Source organism: Marmota flaviventris, chromosome 18 (assembly GCF_047511675.1).
Source record: "Marmota flaviventris isolate mMarFla1 chromosome 18, mMarFla1.hap1, whole genome shotgun sequence".
NCBI lineage: Eukaryota > Metazoa > Chordata > Mammalia > Rodentia > Sciuridae > Marmota > Marmota flaviventris.
The window spans coordinates 6,476,993-6,496,042 of NC_092515.1; the positions used below are offsets into that span (position 1 = coordinate 6,476,993).

General features: G+C 52.7%; 2 protein-coding genes across 4 annotated transcripts; one reads left to right on the top strand and one right to left on the bottom strand.

Moving 5' to 3' along the window:
- Positions 1–1,200: 1,200 nt before the first annotated feature.
- Positions 1,201–13,635, bottom strand: Aldh16a1 (aldehyde dehydrogenase 16 family member A1). The gene is made up of 17 exons (XM_027920319.3): positions 13,546–13,635; positions 9,225–9,327; positions 8,730–8,856; positions 8,013–8,191; positions 7,845–7,922; positions 7,511–7,692; positions 7,274–7,426; positions 6,759–6,944; positions 6,512–6,607; positions 6,172–6,308; positions 5,923–6,028; positions 5,696–5,826; positions 5,206–5,373; positions 4,824–5,025; positions 2,270–2,455; positions 1,925–2,047; positions 1,201–1,479 (listed from the first exon to the last, which is right to left on the bottom strand). The coding sequence occupies exons 1-17, from the start codon at positions 13,633–13,635 to the stop codon at positions 1,318–1,320; spliced, it is 2,409 nt and encodes an 802-aa protein (XP_027776120.2). The 3' UTR covers positions 1,201–1,317.
- Pih1d1 (PIH1 domain containing 1) lies at positions 12,909–18,899 on the top strand. Of its 3 annotated transcripts, none has more exons than XM_071604914.1 (10): positions 12,909–13,294; positions 14,512–14,605; positions 15,253–15,319; positions 15,781–15,960; positions 17,194–17,255; positions 17,343–17,424; positions 17,746–17,875; positions 18,081–18,156; positions 18,512–18,655; positions 18,777–18,899. In XM_071604914.1, the coding sequence occupies exons 2-10, from the start codon at positions 14,516–14,518 to the stop codon at positions 18,816–18,818; spliced, it is 873 nt and encodes a 290-aa protein (XP_071461015.1). In that variant the 5' UTR covers positions 12,909–13,294; positions 14,512–14,515; the 3' UTR covers positions 18,819–18,899. The 3 variants fall into 3 exon arrangements, with proteins under 3 accessions (XP_071461015.1, XP_027776123.1, XP_027776121.1); XM_027920322.2 differs by lacking the exon at positions 12,909–13,294 and adding an exon at positions 13,616–13,700; XM_027920320.3 differs by lacking the exon at positions 12,909–13,294 and having other exon boundaries at positions 14,012–14,605.
- Positions 18,900–19,050: the final 151 nt, after the last annotated feature.

Sequence of the window (19,050 nt, forward strand, 5' to 3'; positions counted from 1 at the left end):
GAACCACCTTTTCATAATTGACCTCTTCTGTCTTGTCCTGTGGCAGGCAGAGCCACGGCCCCCAAGGATGTCCACATCCTAATCTGTAGTGCCTCTGGCTCCCATGTGGCAAAAGGGACTTGGCAGAGGTGATTAAGGATCCTGAGATGGGGAGATGACCTGGACAATCCAGGTGGACCCAATGTCATTACAAGAGTCGTTAGAAATGACAGAGGAAGAACCAGTCAGAGGTGTGTCAAAAGAAAAGGTGTCAGTGTGAACCAGGAGCGATGTCAGCCACTGCTGGCTCTGCAGGCGGAGGAAGGGGACATGAGCCAAGGGCTGTTGGTGGCCTGGACAAGCTGGAAAGCTACAAGACACGTCCCCCAGAGCCTGCAGAAAGCACCGCCGCAAACTGTGGCTTGACTTCAGCTCACTAAAGCTCATTTTAGTCTGACCTCCAGAACTGTGAGATGACTTTTTTTTTTTTGTATCCAGGGATTGAGCTCAGGGGCACTCGACCACTGAGCCCCAGCCCTATTTTGTATTCAGAGACAGGGTCTCACTGAGTTGCTTAGCGCCTCGATTTTGCTGAGGCTGGCTTTAAACTTGCGATCCTCCTGCCTCAGCCTCTGGAGCCACTGGGATTACAGGTGTGCACCACCACGTGCTGCCTGTGAGATAATGTTTTGTCATTCTTTTTAAACCCCAAAGTTTGTGGGAATTTGTGGCAGCAGTGACAGGAAGCTCACACACCTCTGTCACCAGCACATGGGCTCTGGGCGGCTGGTGCTGCCTAGTTGGCACTTGCCTCCCCCGGTGCCCTGAACATGCCTGACCTGAGGTGGCAACTGGCACGTTGATATGCTGGCTGGAGAGCCTGGATGGAGGCAGACCCCTGGCTCAGGCTGGCCAATTAGATTTCCCTGTCGTGAATGCTGTGGTGCAGACCTGCCTGCACACTTGGCTCTGGCCAGGGTAAGCAATGGGAGACCTAACGGGAAGGACCCTGATACCACCCACGGGAACAGAGCCTTCCAGGGACTTCCCTCTGACTCCTCCTTTTGCCCCCTCAGACTGCCCTGTGTGGGGGCTCTCAGAGTCCCCTTTATCTGTCTCACAAGTGCTGTGTTGTCCTGGAGCCACCCACTGTGATGCTGAACTGGAGGGGTTCATACAAATCAGAGTTGCTGTCCCCTCCTCCCTCAGAAACATAGCAGGTCAGGTCAGACAGTTTATTGGGGGACCCAGGAACCACGAGAGGAACGTTCCAGGCATCTAGCATCTGCTGGAATCCATCTCTTCTGCATTTGAGGTGGGGTGCATGGCACTCACACATCAGTCCCCCATGGGTAGCCACAGGGCCTTCGTCCGTGCTGCCCGCAGCGCCAGCTCTGGGCCTGCCCCCTCGGCCTCCTGATCCCAGGCCCGCGGGCAGCCTCTGTTCACCCACACAGGCTTGAGGTTTCCTGCTGAGGCCCACTCCACAAACTGGGAGCCCTGGGATGGGGACAGGATAGGATTAGCACTGCCAGAGGCTTGGTTGCTAAGCAGCTGCTTCCTTAGCAATGAGGATTCTTTGGAGAGACCTCAAGGTTTGACCTAGCTGGATGCTCGGCTCCTAGCAAACAACCCCTCCAGATGCTGAGGGAAAGAGGCTGACCCGTGGCTAGGGAATTTCCTCTTCTTCAACGCCCACGCTCAAAGGAATGAGCTCCAGGCCCGAGAGTTCCCACTGGTTGCCAAAGGGATGTTTAAGAGGGTAGACTTTGGACCTGACTCGATTGCCAGGGTGTGGTCCTTAGCAACAGGTCAGCCAATATCTTTGTTGCTAAGGAGATCCTCTTTCTTACCAACCAGGGTTCTAAAGGTACAAACCACTGACCCTCATTGCCTTTAACAACAGGAGTGCTCAGGGCGTGGGGCGGTGCTTCCAGAAGGGTACCTGAGCAGATCCGAAGTACCACAGGGCCTGAATGTCCTGGTGCAAGGCCAGGCAGCGGGTCAGGTGGTCCCGATTTCCTGTCACCACGTTCACGAGGCCAGCAGGGAACAGGGTGGTCATATCCTAGGGGGTGAGAGAGTGGGCCACCCAGGGCTAGGGGGGAGTGGGGTTGGGTCAGGAGTGTGCATCAGGGAGTGGCTGTTGGGCTCGGGGAGGAATGCACCAGCTTAGTCTGGGATGCTGGGCCTGGGGTTATTATGGTTACCAAAGAGGGTGGGAAGACAGCGGAGCTCCTGCAGACCTGGGGGGAGCATCAGGAAAATGTATAGGCAGGTGAGACTGTACCTGGCAGACCTCCAGGGCAAGCAGGGGACAGGTCCCACTAGGCACCAAGACTACAGTGTTGCCATGGGCCAGGGCAGGAGCCAGCAGCGACACAAAGGCAAGCAGGGGCAGCTCGTCAGGGCACACGATGGCCATCACACCCAGCGGCTCACGAAGCCGGAGCACAGGGCCTCTCAGCCCTGCTACCTAAGGGACAGGGGTTAGGTCAAGGGTGGGGCAGGGGAGCCCAACTGACCTCCCATAGGTTTCTCTGTCACCTGCCCCTTTCTTCTTCACATCCCCATCTTTGCTTTTCCATAAAAACCCCAATATTATATGGCCAGGTGATGGTGTAGGGTACAGAACTCCAGAGCCAGACAGCCACTCACCAGCTATGCAACCTTGGACAAGTTACTTAACCCCTCTGAGCCTGTGGCCTACCTTCAAAATAATAACAGTGCCAACCTTACAGATTTGTTATTAGGATAAAATGAGTTAATGTGTGCAGAGAGCTGAGAACCCAGCCTGTGGGCTGATTTGTGTGTGTGTGTGTGTTTTACAAAAGCTTTACTGAATATAACTGACATTTGCCAAACTACACACTGTAAAGGGTACAATTTGACAAGTTTTGACAGTATGCATATGAACTCTTCCATGAACTCTCCCCTATTCCTGTGCCTCTTAATCCCCACCTGCCACCTGCTACCCTATATGAGCCCTCCATGTCCCTAGCCAATCACTGATCTGCCTTCTACCCTTAGAGATTAGTTTTTATTTCTAGACTAGTATAACCACGGAGTCCTATAGTTTGCACTGTGGTATTATTTGCTTTTTAAAATTTTTTTTTTCTGTGTGGGCAATGGAACTCAGGGCCTCCAGCATGCTAGGCCCAGGCTCTGACACCGAGCTACCCTCCAGGCTTCAGTGTCTACCCTAACCTGGCTTCCCTGGCTCAGAGTAATTACTCTAAGTTTGTTCTTGTTGTGGCTTCTTTTTGGGGCACGGGGGGTGGGTAATGGAGCACTTGACCACTGAGCCACATCCCAGCCCTATTTTGTATTTTATTTAGAGACAGAGTCTCACTGAGTTGCTTAGCACCTTGCCTTTGCTGAGGCTGACTTTGAACTTGAGATTCTCCTGCCTCAGCCTCCCAAGGGGCTTGGATTACAGGCGTGTGTCCAGCCATGTTGTGGCATATTTGTGGTCTCCAGAGTCACGGTGGCAGAGATGGATTCCATTGTCAGGATGTATCACATTTGTTTATCTATCAACCCAATGAGGGATGTTTTGGTTGCTTCATTTCTAGGTTTTTATAGATAGTGGTGAACACTATTATGATGAATATCTGTGCATAAATCTTTGTATGGGCATATGCTCTCATTTCCTAGGTTAAAACCCAGGAATTACTTTTTCTTTGTTTTAAGGTGGGGGTCTTACTGTGTAGCCCAGGCTGGCCTTGAACTCCTGGGCTGAAGCAATCCTTCTGCCTTAGTTTCCCAAGCAGTTGGGATCACAGACAAGTGCCACCATACCTGACTTCCTCCTCTCCGCCCCCCCTTTCCAGTGCGGAGCTGGAACCCAGGTGTCATCAGTGCTAGGCAGGGCTCCACCTCAGTGTCTTTTCCCGTGCTCACTGGCCGGCTGTGAGGAGACATCTTTGGAGTCCTTGGATGTCTGTCAGGCACTGATCACTTAACTCAGTTAGTTTTCACAAATGCATGAGACTGATCACAACTGTAAAACTGTCCAACTGCATGCTACTTATGGAGGAGGACATGAGGACAGGTCAAGGGACTCGCCATCTTTTTATCAGCCTTATTCCTGAGCACTCCAGTGGTGCCCCAGGACACTGGTCCATGATTCATTCACATCAAACCTGTGTGTGAGTGTAACTGTGTGTGTGTGTGTGTCCAGGATTGAATCTAGGGGCACTTTAACCCTAAGCTACATCCCCACTGCTCTTTATTTTTATTTTGAGATAGGATCTTGTTAAATTGCTGAGGCTGACCTTGAACTTGTAATCCTCCTGCCCTGGTCTCCAGAGTCACTGGGATTATAAGTGCATGCCACCATGCCTGCCTAAGCCCGTACATATATTTAACCAAATAATATGTATGTATATAAATAAAACAAAAATCCCAGGAGACAATATTCTGTGCAGTACATTATTTCCTATCTTCTATTCTCTTCTGTCAAAAAAAAAGTCATTATAGACTGGGGATGTGACTCAGTGGTAGAGCCGCTTGCCTAGCAGGCATGAGCCCGGGTTTGATCCCGAGTACCACCAATTAAAAAAGAAAGGAAAGATAGAAAAGCCATCATGGTTACAGCTGCTAAATGGAGATTATGGTCCAGTAATGCATCAATGACCATAATCTGGACAACTACTCTGGGAGGTGGGCCGGATGCCCATTACACAGATGAGGAAACAGGTGCAGAGACGTGACGCCACTTGCTGATGACCACGCAGCTGGGAGGGGGTGGAGTTGGGCCTGAACCCAAACCCGGCTCATTCCATAGCCTTTGCTCTGACCCTCCGCCTGGCTGCCTGCTCTGTCCACAGACCCCCTCTCACCTGCAGGGTGTGGCCCTGGGCCTGGGCCTGGGCTCCCCATGTCCGGAGTCGCTGAATGCTCAGCTCCACCTCCGCCTTGGCTGCCTTGAGCTCCACTCCCTGCCTCTCCAGCCTCGACGCCAGGGCGGGTACCCGGCGCTCCAGTGCAGCTGCCAGAGCCCACAGTAGGGCCGCCCGGGCTCCTGGTGACTGGCCTGCCCAGCTGTGGGCGGACAATGCACACTGGGAGTAGTGTCCTGGTCCGAGTGCTTTCCAGACACCCACTTTTGTCTGCAGCCCCCACCCTGGGGATCCAAGCCCCAGGGTCCACCACCTATTGAGGGTCCCACATGACCACCTCTGTCACCCCGTGGCCCAAAGCTTCCCATGTGAGTCCTCTTACCCAGGGGCAGCCTGGTGAGCGGCCTCCACAGCATCCCGGACATCCTTGGCCCCACCCTCAGCCACATAGCCATGGAGGTTGCCAGAAGAATCCTGGATAGGCCTGGAGCTCCGGGACCCAGGGGCTTGGAAACGGCCTCCCACGAAGACTCCATAGGGAGGTGCTGGGCTGTGTGCCAGTGAAGTGTGAGGGGGTCCTGGGTCTGCTCAGACCCCATGCTCTACCCCGCTGCACAGATCACCCCAGCTCCCATGAGCCTCTGGGGGACTTTCAACTTCTGCTCTTGTGAACCAGAACAGACCGTTGTCAGGCAGGACTGAGACTCACCAGCCCCAGGGTGTGAGGCACTAAGACCCAGAAGGCAGCTCAGGACCTGGGGACCCAGGAGTGCCACGAACAAGCCTCCTTCCAGTCCTCCCACCCTTGGCTGGCGGAGCCTGATGGAACTTCCCCCTCCTTCCCCACACCACTGAGCCCTGGAATGGCTCACCTGGGCCCCATTTCTGGACCAGCTGGCAGGGCTGGGGGCACAGCAAGGCCAAAGGTGTCATAGTTCAGATTCTCACAAAGGAAGGGCACGCGGGCAGGGGTCCCTGAGGGCCGCAGATACTCATACAGACCCTAGGAGAGGGGTGTTATCAGCAGGTGCAAGATGGACACAGGTGAGAGTAGGCATTAAAGTGACGTAGGGGTGGTGACAAGAGGACAGACACTCACATCCAGGCCCCCGTGCCAGGAAGACCCACTCTCCTTGCAGCCGCCTGTGGGCACTGCAGGGTCTCGAAGGCCATGGGCATTGATCCACACTGTGCCCATCTGGAGCCTGCAGTGGAGATAGAGATATCAAAAAACAGGAAGTGGGGAGGAAGAGGCCCAGAGGGAAGGGAGACAGGAGATGGAGAAGAGGTGCTCGGACCATGCTCACAGGCTGCCCTTTGTGCCCCGGTGGACAGTGTCAGTACTGACCCATAGCCCAGCTCCAGCGCCAGCCCTAGCCTCTCACTCCACACACTGGCGCTGCCTCCGCGGGGCGTCCCATTGACTATGGCCAAGGCCTCCTTGGCTGTGCGGAAAGCGGAGGCCATGACCAGAGGCCATGGCACCTGAAAGGGGTGTCAGGAAGCTCAGTGGCTGGGCAAATGCCCCCTTTGATCACCCCACCCATTAGGGGACAAGCCTACAGCAGGCAGCAGCCCCCAGACCCAGGTCCCAGGTCTCCCCAGGGTTTCTGCAGATAGAGTGCTGCTGCCCAGGACTGGCTGAGGACAGTGGATGGAACAGGACTCTTGGCACCCTAGGGACTCACCTCTGCTTGGGCGCATGGGGAGGCAGGGGGCAGACCAGTGATCAAGGTTGGGGGACAGAATGGGCTAACTGAGGGCATTTCACTAGCCTGGAACACCTAAGAAGGAGAGAAATAGATCTGGAAGTCACCACAGGCCCACCTCCCTCAGACCCAGGGGTCCAGGCCCCGCATCTTTCTCCCTCAGACCCAGGAGTTCAGTCTCCAGGCTTCTCCACCTCAGTACCACAATGGATGTCCCAGAGCTAACCTGTGCACCCTGCTTCCGGGCCTCCTCCACATAGTTCCGGGCCAGGATATACGCAGTAGGCTCCTTGACCCCCATGTCCACGGCCCCATCCACCTCTTGGCCACCTCGAAGCCGACCCATGCGTACCTGGAGCCTCTTCATGGTTTCATCCCACACAGACTCCTGCACAAGGAGCCTGAGGCCCCCCTGTTAGGAGATGGGCACGGTCAGGGCCCACATAGGGAAGACGGGAGGGCACAGAGGGCTGGGCCTGAGGGAGGAGGAGGGTCATGGAGAAGTGGTGAGGACCAAACCCAGGGCAAGAGTACAGAAAAGTGATGATCTTAAGAGTGAAGTCAGAGGATGGAAAAGTAGGAACATGGACACTCAGATAAATGAAGAGAGTTCTTAAAAAAAAAAAAAACAGCATTTTTAGACCCAAGGAACCAACAAAGTGAACAGAGACTTAAACCCCCAGGTCTGAGGAGACACAGCGCTCCCCCAGGATGTGGGAGACACGAGTGCACAGATCTCACCGGGCTGCGGTCAGACCAGGCTGCATCCACAACACCCTCCACAGCTGAGTCCACGTCCGCCGAGTCTGTCAGCAGCAGCAGTGACTCTGTGCCCAGCGCCAGGCCCAGCTCAGCCCCCTCACCTGCCAGCGTCCGTTGCAGGGCACGTCCTTCCTGAGGGACCCCTGCAGGCTTCAGCTGGGGCAGGACACTCCAGGCCCCAGCCTTGTCCCACCCCACTTCCAACCCTGAAGATACCTCAATGGCTCCACAGAAGGCCACCTTCTGGACTCCAGGCCAGGAGGCCAGAGCAGGCCCCAGGGAGGCAGGGCCACTGATCACGTTGATTATCCCCGGGAAGGATCCTAGCTCCCCTGCCAGCTGGGCCAGGAGGAGGGGTGTTGGAGAAGCCAGGGGCACAAGGGCCACCACAGTGCATCCTGAGGAAGGGGGACGACTCAAGGACACTGAAATCTAACCCTCAGTCCTCCTCCCTCAAACCCAGGAGTCCAGGCCCCAGCCCTCTTTCCTCTAGACCCCCAATCTCTTCTGCTCTCAGATCTAAGAGCTGGGACCCCAGCTCATCATTTACCCATGGCCAGGGCAGGGCAAATCCTCCACATCATCTCAAGGAAGGAGAACTTGGGTGGCAAGATGAGGCCAACAACGCCTGCAAGGAAAAGAGAATTAATGAGAGGACTGATCCAGCACACTGTGTCACGCAGGAGGCGGGGACTGGTGCAGGGATCCAGGTTCTCACCCACAGGCTCCCAGCCTGCCAACGCCTCCTCCTGGGTGTACGCCTGGACTGCGTGGAACTGCAGCAGCTGCTGGGCCAGTGGGACATCCCCATCCCGAACCTCGCGAATGGCCCGCCCAGTCGCCAGGGACTCCAGGGTCCACAGCAGCCGCTGGTGCTTCTGAATCATCTTGGCCAACCTAGGGAAGAAATATGGGGAGGGTCCAACCCGGGACAACATTGATGCCCATGAGCCTCTGGGGAACCCTCACAATTTACCAGAAGCAGAGGGCACCCAATATTTATGGGAAATGCAGTTGGGGAAATTCTCAAACCCTGAGAGTGCTGTGGAAGGGTCTTGGCCACCAGTGACCCCCCAAAAACATATTGGGAACTTAACTCTTATTCTCTAATCTCAACTGTATTTTAGGAAATGGAATCTTTGTTCCTAACTGCCCCCAATGCGTGCTGGAGAACAACGCCAATGAACTGCTGAGAAATGGGGGCATGATGAACCCCAAGTACATTCTGTGAAACAGAGGCTTTGTGGCTACCAGTGAATGGTGGGAAATAGATGTTGTGCCCACTAAAGACCCAAATGCACCCTGGGAATATGAAATTCAGCTGCCAATCAATTCAGTGGGAGATTGGGAAATGGAGTAGCCATTTCCAGTCTCCAGTGGATGCCAGGGGATGTAGTTCCTCCCCACCTCTGGGGCCACAGCTCAACTACATCACCTGGTCAGGTGCTGGGCACGTGCAGCTCCAGGGAGCTTGCTCCAGCTCAGGAAGGAGTTCCTAGCTGCTTCCACTGCTGCAGCCACATCCTCCTTCTGTGCCTGGAGGCAAGTGGCCAACTTCTCTCCTGGGGAGAAAAGTTGGGGTACAGAGATGGGAGCAGAGATGTGGGGAGTTTGTGTGAGAACTGGCAGAAATTAAGACTCCTGGAGCCTGGGAAGGTCTAGGGCAGTGAAGCTGGTCCCAGCTTCCCTTTGGGCTTGTTTTGTCACTGGTCTTTGCTCTGATCACCTCCCACAGGCAAGGAAGGGACTTTAGTAGAAAGCAACTTCAAAGAGCCTTTGTAGGGACTTGGAACCACAGTTAGCAGGGTTACCACCAGGAGGAACCAGACAGCAGCCCCTCCCCGCTTATTCCCTGCCCTCTGCCCTAAGCAAAGAGCTGGGAAGGCACAAAGGTCTCTCCTTCCCCTAATGACCAGGGGACATCTCATACCTGAGATGGGATCCCACCATGGCACTATGTCCCCGTGCACAGGTTTTAACCACTTCCCATTGACATAGTGGCCCAAGCACCGGTCCTGAGTGTCCAGCCAGGCCTAGGGGAAGAGTTTGGAAAAGGGCCTGTGACCATACTGGAGCAGCTCGGTCCCCACCCTGAGTCCTCTGGGAAGAGACACTTGTATCCTCAGTCCATCAGTTTCTTCTTGTTTCTTTTTTTGGCACTGGGGACCAAACCCAGGGCCCATGATCTTCTATTGAGCTACACTACCAGCCAGTGTGTGTGTGTGCTTCTATTGAGCTACACTACCAGTGTGTGTGTGTGTGTGTGTGTGTAGTAAAATATACCTAAAATTTACTATTTTAGTAATTTTTAAAAGTAGCCTGTGCAATCATCACCTCTCTCTAGTTGTAAAACATTTTCTTCCTTTTTTGTGGTACTAGAGATGGAACTCATGGCCTTGCACATGTTAGACCAGCTCTTTACCACTGAGTTACATTCCCAGCCCCAGCCCCTCCTAAGTTGCCAAGGCTGGCCTCCAACTTGTGACCATCGGCCTCCTGAGTAGCTGGGATTACATGTGTGTGCCACTGTGTCTAGCTTCTAGAACACTCTCATCACCCAAAAGGAAACCTATCCTCAGAACACGCAGTCACTTTCCATTTCCCCCTCTCCGCTAACAAAAACTAATCTTCCTTTTGTCTCTGTGGATTTGCCTATTCTGAGCACTTCCTATAAATATGATCATATGATGTGATCCTTTTGCATCTGGTTTCTTTCACTTAGCGTGTTTTCAGTTTATCGACATTGTAGAATGCATCAGGACTTCACTTCTTCTTAAGGTGAAATACTAGTCCACTGTATGGACAAACACTTTTTTTTTTTAAATCCATTCATCAGTAGTTGGGCATTCACAGTGCTTTAGTCTTTTGGTTCTTGAGTAATGCTGCTGTGAGCACGCATGTGCAAAACTGTTTGAATATATGTCTTTGATCTTCTGGGGTACACGTAGCTATAGAGGGGAATTGGTGGGCCACATGGCAATTCCATGCTTAACAGTGCTGTTTTCTACAGCATCTGTGCCATTTTACATTCCCAGTGACACAGGAAGGATGTCCTTTGGACTTTTAATGACATGAAGACTTTGAACAAAAAATTAATAAAAATCTTTTCTCATCCATGAAGAAATGACCTCAGGTTAATTTTGTTTCCCTGGAAACCTGACATAATTCAGCTGTTACTAGGAGATAGACTGGCCCACTGCACCTGGTCTAGGAAGACTGGAAATGTACCATACATATCCAGCAGGAAACCAGAGCTCTGGTGCTTCCTGGAGTGATCTTGCAAGTGGGTATGTTCCTGACTAGTATTCTAGCAATGCTCACGAGACGATATCAATATCTGTTTCTTTTTGGGATGTGGGGCTCCTGCACCTATTCATGTGATCTTATTCCTTCCCATCTCAGCTGTTATCACCTGGAGGAGCAGTGAGGACCTCTAGTGAAGACAAGCCTGATGTTGATCTGCCTTGTGCAGCCTATTTGGCTGTGAAGTGTCCACCTGAGCCCTCGGTGTGACACATACAGGTTGCCCAGGGGAGTTTGGATGTCAGCATGAGTTTCAGTGCTGGCTCTGATACTTCCTGATATGCAACCTTAACCAGGGGGTTATAATACTACTCTTTGCCTCTGTTAAGGCTCTGGAACAGGGGCAGATTGCAGTGCCTTTCTCACAAGGCTGTGGTGAAGAACAAAGGAACTACACACAATTCATGCCCAGTAATGCTACTCTAACCCTGGCCTTCACTGGATCTCACCCTTCATGTGTTCTGGGTCGCTAAATCCAATGCATACTTCCGATTTTTTTCCTACAAACTCTTCTCTTAGCACCCTCTTAACACATTACCCTGCACCCAAGGTTATGAACACAAATGCCCAGAGGGGAAAGAGGCATTTTTGAAAGTCAGGGATATGTGAGCATGAACTAGGCATTAGATATTACAGAATGTTAATGCTGTGAAATGTGATAATGGCATGATTATATAACAAAATAAGTCCTTATCTGTTAGAAATAGATTAAAAAAAATGTATGGTAGCCATGCACAGTGGCACATGCCTGTAATCCCAGCAGCTGGGGAGGCTGAGGCAGGAGGATTGTGAGTTCAAAGCCAACCTCAGCAACTTAGTGTGGTCATAAACAACTCAGAGACCCTGTCTCTAAATAAAATACAAAAAGGGACTTGGGATGTGCTCAATGATTAAGTGCCCTGGTTTCAATCAATCTCTGGTACCAAAAAAGAAAAAAAAAAAAAAAAAAAGAAAGAAAGAAAGAAAATAGAAAAGTACAGGAAACATGACATAACATGACATCTGGGATTTGTTTACTCTAAAAAGAAAGAAATAAATAAAGAGATAAAAGGAATCAACATCAGATGAAGTGTTGATCACGCTCAAGTGGAGAGATGGGTCAGTGGAGTTCATGAGTGCCTATTACTCTATGGAAAATCTCTCCCCCAAAGAAAAAACCCAGAAGAATGTCCATAACGTCTGGCAGATCAAGTACATAGAAGAGGGCCTGCTGGAGACTAAGAGCTTACAACCTATTTAATTTATGACAGTGGCAATTGGTCCCAGATGATTTTTGTCAGGGTACTGGAGCCAAAGGTTGCCGAATTTTGGAATTTTTTTTCCAAGACAAGCTGGAATACCAGATGTTTACATGGAAATAATTGGCCAGTAATGGACATTTTCAAAAAAGGAAGCTCAGGCCAAAGAGAAAACATTTGTTGAGTCTGGCCCACAGCAAAGGTTGAAAACTTTGCTGGTGGGGGAGAAACCATGGGTTCAGAAAGCATGGGTTCAAGTTCAGATCTTCAATTCTCTTAAGCCGGGTGGACTATGGGCAAGATTAGTTCTCTCTTCAACTCTGGGTGCTGTTACTAAAATTATGACAATAATCTCGCAATTGTTCTAGGGGTTAAGTGAGATCACGTTTTGCATAGAGGCTGGCACTTCAGAAAGTACCCAATAAACATCAGCTATTATACCATTATTGCTGTTTCAGGACATCCTATTTCTAACCAGCCTCCAAGTGTGGGGGTTCTCTGTACTTTGTCCCAGATCCTCTTATCTGAATCTATACAGTGACACTTCCAGTCGCTCCTACAGTTCAATTATCTTTCTGTCCTGAAGTACCGGCCCAAGTAGCACTGGACTCTGGCACACTGCTTTAGCGGACTCCAGGGCTCTCACATGGCACAATCAACTCATAGTCTTTCCTCCAGTTTTGCTCCTCCTGGATTCGCCATGCGGGGACAGTCAGTCACCCAGCCATTTGGCCAGATGCCAGAACAAGTCCTTGCCCTCTCAATCCTCCAAACCTGTACCCACAGCAGGAAGCCAGAGCTCTGGGTCTTCCTGGAGTGATCTTGCAAGTGAGCATGCTCCTGCCCAGCACTCTAGAAGCAATGCTCACGAGACGATATCAATGTTTCTTTTTGGGATGTGGAGGGCTCCTGCACGTTTTCACGTGATCTTATTCCTTCCCATCTCAGCTGTTATCACCTGGAGGAGCAGTGAGGACCCCTACTGAAGACAAGCCTGATGCTAACCCCCTCCTCTCCAGACCCACAGCTGGCCCCAGACTCCTGCTCTCCTCCTTAAAGTCTGGGCTCCTCACACCTTGGAGGACTCTGCGAGATCAAGGGAGCCCCACGAGGGAATTCTGCGTTACTTTTGGGATTACAGAAAATTCCAGGCGCTCTAATTATCCACGGGAAGCCCAGGAGGATCCCTGAGGGATCACGAGAGTCCTAGGAAGTTCTGAGGAAATCCGGGGGTACAGGGGCCTCAAGAGGAACTTAAGGGGCCCTGAAGCATCATGGGACCTCCTGGAGTATTTTGAGAGCCAGAGAGATCACGGGAGCCCTCGGAGGAAGTCTGGGGCTGCAGGCAATTACGGGAAGTTCTGAAGTATCTAAAGAGCCGAGCTCCCTCGAGCCCCACAAACATTAAGGAGCCTCTAAGGAGGCACGGAGACGCCGCGCAGGTCCTGCAGGTCTCCAGGTGATCAAGCGAGCTACACAGGGATGCTAAGGAGGGGACCTGAGGATTCACCACAGAGCGTTAAAGATGGTGGAGCACAAGAACCACTAGGGATCTGCAGCAGCAGCCGGGTGCTAGGCAGTGGCGGGAATCCCGGGAGCCGAAAGGGGCGGAGCTGCGTTGCGGCCGCGGTGGATCACGGGAGTTTGCGCGGAAGACGCGGCCGCGAGGTCGGGGGAAGGCAGTGGGCAGTGCCGGCCATAAGTCCTCACCGTTGCGCATGCGTAGCTCTCGGGCACCGGGCCGTATTCCAGCGTAGTGAAGATCTCGTGCGCGCGGAGCTCTGCGCGCGTCTCAGCCATCGCCTACCCGCACCGTCTTCCGCGAAGAACTGCTGGCCGCTCTGGCCAAAAGAAGGAACCTGGAGGTCCGAAGGGCGGCACCGCCCCCTCCGATAGGGCGGGACCAACGAGAAGGGGCGGGGCGACGGGATGGGGCGTGTCCCGTCCATTACCTCCCGCGTTGGGGGCAGATGACCCCGCCTACAGGCTGGCGCTGGGAAATGTAGTTCGGGACATGTGAGCGCAAACCTGGAGGCAGTGGAGACCGGAAATGAGGGTGTCCTGCCAACACTAGGGCTTTGGGTTTAGAAGGGTGGCCCGTAGTGATGTGTCTTCCCGCCCCTTTTTTGCATTGGAGATAGGAAGTGCAGCTTTTAGTTCCAAATACATGTGCTAGAGATTCGGATCTAGTGTGTGGCTAACCCTGAAGGCGCTGTCATCTGGTCAACAGTGGTTGTTAGGCAAAGGTGGGAGGGTGGCATTTGGACATCGTCCTGAGGACATATTTTTGATTGGTTGTGGGGAGAGGCGTGGCTGCAGACTTGGCACGTGATTTAAAGGTTGCCTGCTTGGTGAATGAGCGTTGGGGTAGTCGGAAGTGTGGCTAACTCTGGTCGCTCGGCTACAAAGGACGGGAAGTATGGCTTCCATTCACACTCTTGGCAAGTAGGATCGAGAGTGCGTCCTGGAATACTGGTTCCCAAAGGATTTCACGACCGTGTCTGATTTAGAATGAAATTGTTGCCTCAGGCCAGTTTCTTAGGTTTTCGAATAGAAAAGTCGGTAGAATAGTGAGTAGGTCGTCGACTGAGGGGCAGGAAGCAGGCTCCAGAGTTCGGATCCCGGGAAAAGCTCGCCACGTCGAAAGTACTGAGGACACCTAGGTTTCCTTCCTAGGGCCATGGCGGACTCGAAGCTGCTGGTGCCAGAGCTAAGCGAGACAGAGACGATGGATGATGAGACAGCGCGGTTCGAGGAGCTGCTGCTGCAGGTGCGGACTGACTGGACTTCTGGGTCCCAGTGAACTGGGACATGTTTTGGTGCTCAGAGATGGGAGTACAGCTCCCGGGATGCACTACGGTGCTAACAGGCCTATGGGAATTGTAGTTGCTTGGCTTAAAGTTTGCTAGGTTCCAAGAAATGATAGGAATGGGTTTGGGGTTGTTTTTTGTGTACTTGAAGGAAGAGGAGGAGGAGGACGTAGAATGTCTAATTTGGGGGCGGGGTGCCGGGGATTGAACTCAGGGCACTGGACACTGAGCCACATCCCCAGCCCTATTGTGTACTTTATTTAGGGACAGGGTCTCATTAAGTTGCTTAGCACTTCTCTTTTGCTGAGGCTGGCTTTGAATTCGTGATCCTCCTGCTTCACTCTCCCCAGCTACTGGGATCACAGGTGTCTACCACCAGGCCCGGCTTTTGTGCCAACTATAACTCTCATCATATATAAGAATTGCTATAGGGCTGGGGATGTAAGTTCAGTGATAAAGTTCTTGCCTAGCTTGCAAAAGGCCTGAGTTCCATCCCTGGCACTAAAAAAAATAAAATAAAAAAAAAACAAAACTCTATAAATATTTAAGGAATAAATGAGGGATCTGATTATGCAGACTCCAAGCCTGAAGACTGTTTTCTCCACAGGCTTCCAAAGAACTCCATCAAGCCCAGACAACCAGATCAGAATCTACACAGATCCAACCTCAGGCTGGTGAGAAAAACAGAAACCCAGAGAGGAAGAGTCTCAGAGAGAAACTGAGACCCAGAGAGAACAAGTATAGATTCTGAGGCCAGGGGACAGAAGAAGGAGGAAAGAAGGGGTGGGGATGTAGCTGAGTGGTAGAGAGCTTGGCTAGCATCCCCATCTGAACCACAGGGAGTAAAGAACAAAAAGGAGCAAAACACTTGAGTATAAAGGCTTGGTGTGTGTGTCTGATGTCCAGGGAAGTCACTAGGGCTGGTGACCCAGAGAGAGCTGATGGAGGATGAAGAGCACAGTGGAAGGAGGACAGAGACTCAGCAAGAGGGTCAGGGGTCTTAGGAAGGAGAAGGGGAACAGATCCAGAAAAAGAATAAAGAGCCCCCGCAGAAGGGGAAACAGACCCAGCAAAAGGGTGGATGGAGACTGAGGCTGTGCAGAGACAGATGGTCAGGCCAAACCCACTCCCACAGGTTTCTGCATAAAGACCAACTCTTCAGAAGGGAAGGTTTTCATCAACATCTGTCACTCTCCCTCCATCCCACCTCCGGCTGACGTGACCGAGGACGAGCTGCTTCAAATGCTGGAGGAGGACCAGGCTGGGTTTCGCATCCCCATGAGTCTGGGAGAGCCACATGCTGAACTAGATGCAAGTCAGTGCCCTCAGAGGACCTAGGAGTCTGGCCTCTTAAGTCCCTTCTTCCCTAAAACCCAAGATCCAGGACCCAGGATCCTTTTCCCTAGAAATCTGCTCCCCAGTCCTTTTGTGGGTGGCACATCCCTAGTCTCCTGAGGAGATCTGGTTCTGCCCACCTGGCCAGGCTGGCGCTCCTGCCCTGCCCAGAGAGGGGAGGGGTGGGCAGAGGGCTCTACACTCATCAGCTCATTCTGTGGCCTTAGTCCCAGGCCAGCTTTCACTCTTTTGTCTGTGCTTTCTCCTCTGCCCTTCTCCCTTATCTCCACCTCTGCCTCGTCCCTCTTTCTGCCTCTGTATCTTTTTCTGCAATTCACATGTGTCTCCAGAAGCCTGGGACTAAGCTTTGGGCAGTGCCAGAGGAATGGGACTTATCACACCCAGATCTCACCCTTGAGAAACTCCCAGTCATGGCCACAGGCAAAGGGCGTGGGTGTTATTTATTTATTTTGGGGGGTACCTGGGATTGAACTCAGGAGCACTCGACCACTGAGCCATATCCCCGGCCCTGTTTTGTATTTTTTATTTAAAGACAGGGTCTCACTGAGTTGCGCGAGCACCTCCCTGTTACTGAGGCTGGCTTTGAACTCGAGATCCTCCTGTCTCAGCCTCCCAAGCCTCTGGGATTACAGGCAGGCGCCACTGTGCCCAGTGATGGATGTTATTTCAATGTGGCGTGATTTGGGCTGCTTTGGAGGAGATGCAGCCCTAAGGGACTCTTCAGTGGCCTGGAGGGAGGCTTCTTGGAGGAGTTGTCAGATATAAGATTTGAAGGGACAGGATTTTAGAGGTGCTGGGGATAGAATTATTAAATTGCACTGGCTAGTAATCAAGAATGAAAGAAGTTGGAAAGGCTGAGGTTACTGAGGAGGAATAAGCTCCCTAGAGGTTGGAGGGATACACGGCACAGGGCCTGCCTTGCAAAACCAGGCAGGAGGCCTCAGACCTTGACTTGAGGGCTGTAAGCTGGGGAAGGGCAGGGTCTGCCCTGGGGACATGATCTTTGGAACCAGTGGTGAGAGGCTAGAAGACTGGACGCCAGTTTGAGTCCACTGGACTGTGTGTTGAACTGTCACTCCCTGATGTCTCTGTCTTTGGCTGCTATCCCTGGTTGGTGTTTCTTTGCCTGTGCCTGGGCTGTGGGGTTACTCTGGGGGGTTGGAGGAATCTCATCCACTTTCTCTCCCTGCAGAAGGCCAGGGCTGTACCGCTTACGATGTGGCTGTCAACAGTGACTTCTACTGGAGGATGCAGGTTTTGTGGAATTGTGGGTAAGGCCTGGGTAGGGGCCTCTCCCTCCAGCCCTCAGCCCTACTGCAACTCTTCTCTTTCTCAATGTAGAACAGCGATTTCTTGCGGGAGCTCGTGGTTACCATCGCCAGGGAGGGCCTTGAGGACAAATATGGCTTGCAGCTGAATCCAGGTGAGGGTCGAGGCCCGGGCCTTGGGAAAGGAATGGAGCCCAGAGTGACCCTTGGGAGAGATTAGCTTGGTTCTGGAGGCCAGGGAGCGGGTGGAGCTAGTCCAGGGCATTCAGATAGGGGCGGGGCCTGGAACATCTGGGGTGGGCTTTATTGGTGCATGCTGGGAAGGGTGGGTCTTCCTCCAGAAAAGTTTCAGGTATGGGCTGAACCCAGGCCTCCAGGGAGGGGGCGGAGCTTCTCTGGCCCTGCGGTCAGCTGGGCTGGACCTCCTGAGGGAGCAAAGGGACCTAGTGATTTTTCACTCTGCAATCCACCCTCAGAATGGCGCATGTTGAAGAATCGGACGTTCATGGGCTCCATCTCGCAGCAGAACATCCGCTCCCAGCAGCGTCCTCGGATCCAGGAGCTGGGGAACCTGTATACGCCCAGCTCCCGGCCAGCTGAGGAAGGGTGGGCCTTCACAGATCCCCTAAAGACTCCCCTCCACCTCCGAACCCCTCTTTTGGTCCTCCTTGCCCACACTGGGCTCTGCCCTGGTGCTCTTGCCTGGTAGCAGGGCCTGATGGAGGCAGACGGGGAACAGCAGCCAGGCCAGGCACCTGTGCTGACAGAGGCCTGGCAGCTGTCCTCAGTTCTGGACCTGGCTCTTCCACAGCCCTGAGAAACCTCACCTGAACCTTTGGCTGGAAGCGCCTGACCTCCTCTTGGCTGAAATTGACCTCCCCAAACTGGTGAGTGCAGAGCTGCTCTGGAATGGTGGGGTGATGTGCACTGCCAGCCCTGTGTAAGCTGTGCCAGGAGGCCAATAGGCCTGCCTTCTGCTGCTCCCTTGAGGATGCCTGAGGGAATTCCTTAATTACTGTCTTTTGCCTTTTTTCTGGGAGATAGGTGTGTGTGTGTGTGTGTGTGTGTGACAGAGAGAGAGAGAGAGAGAGAGAGATGTGTGTACTCAGAATTAAAACCAGGGCCTCAGACATGCTATGGCCCTTTAAATGTAGTTTCCCAATATGTGAGGCTTCTGTTTGGGGGCCATGTTATTATGGTCCCATTGCTGGAGAGGGTGAGCTGATTACACCACATCTGCAGGATGGAGCCCTGGGGCTGTCGTTGGAGATCGGGGAGAACCGCCTGGTGATGGGGGGCCCCCAGCAGCTATATCACCTGGATGCTTATATCCCCTTGCGGATCAACTCTGAGGAGAGCAAGGCAGCCTTTCACCGGAAGAGAAAGGTACCTGGGGGAGGGCATTGAGGAAGCTGGGACATGGGGTGCCTGGACCCTTGGGTCTGAGGGAGAAGGGGCTAGGGCTGCACTTCCAGGTCCTGAGTCCTCATTCTTTTTATTCTCTCAGCAACTTATGGTGGCCATGCCCCTTCTGTCGGTGCCTTCCTGACCAGAATTTCTCCCCGTGCATCCAAATGTAGAGAAAAGGCTGGTGGCTTCTCTAGCTTGAAATAAAAGATATTTGCCTTTGTTCTGTCTCTGGCTAGGGATATGTGGGTGAAGAATGGGAGGGCCGCTCAGGAGGCTGAGGCAGGAGGATCTTGAGGCAGTCTCAGCAACTTATTAAGGCACTTAGCAACTCAGCAAGACCCTGTCTTTAATAAAATATGAAAAAAAGGGCT

Excerpts from the sequence above, each read along its gene's own strand:
- Aldh16a1 (XM_027920319.3), bottom strand. The coding sequence starts at position 13,635 with ATGGCTGAGACGCGCGCAGAGCTCCGCGCGCACGAGATCTTCACTACG. Across the intron at positions 6,309-6,511 it reads CCCCATGCGCCCAAGCAGAG|GTGCCATGGCCTCTGGTCAT; the intron begins GTGAGTCCCTAG and ends CACCCCTTTCAG. Across the intron at positions 2,048-2,269 it reads TTGCCCTGGAGGTCTGCCAG|GATATGACCACCCTGTTCCC; the intron begins GTACAGTCTCAC and ends CTCACCCCCTAG.
- Pih1d1 (XM_071604914.1), top strand. The coding sequence starts at position 14,516 with ATGGCGGACTCGAAGCTGCTGGTGCCAGAGCTAAGCGAGACAGAGACG. Across the intron at positions 15,320-15,780 it reads ACAGATCCAACCTCAGGCTG|GTTTCTGCATAAAGACCAAC; the intron begins GTGAGAAAAACA and ends CCACTCCCACAG. Across the intron at positions 17,256-17,342 it reads ACTTCTACTGGAGGATGCAG|AACAGCGATTTCTTGCGGGA; the intron begins GTTTTGTGGAAT and ends TTCTCAATGTAG.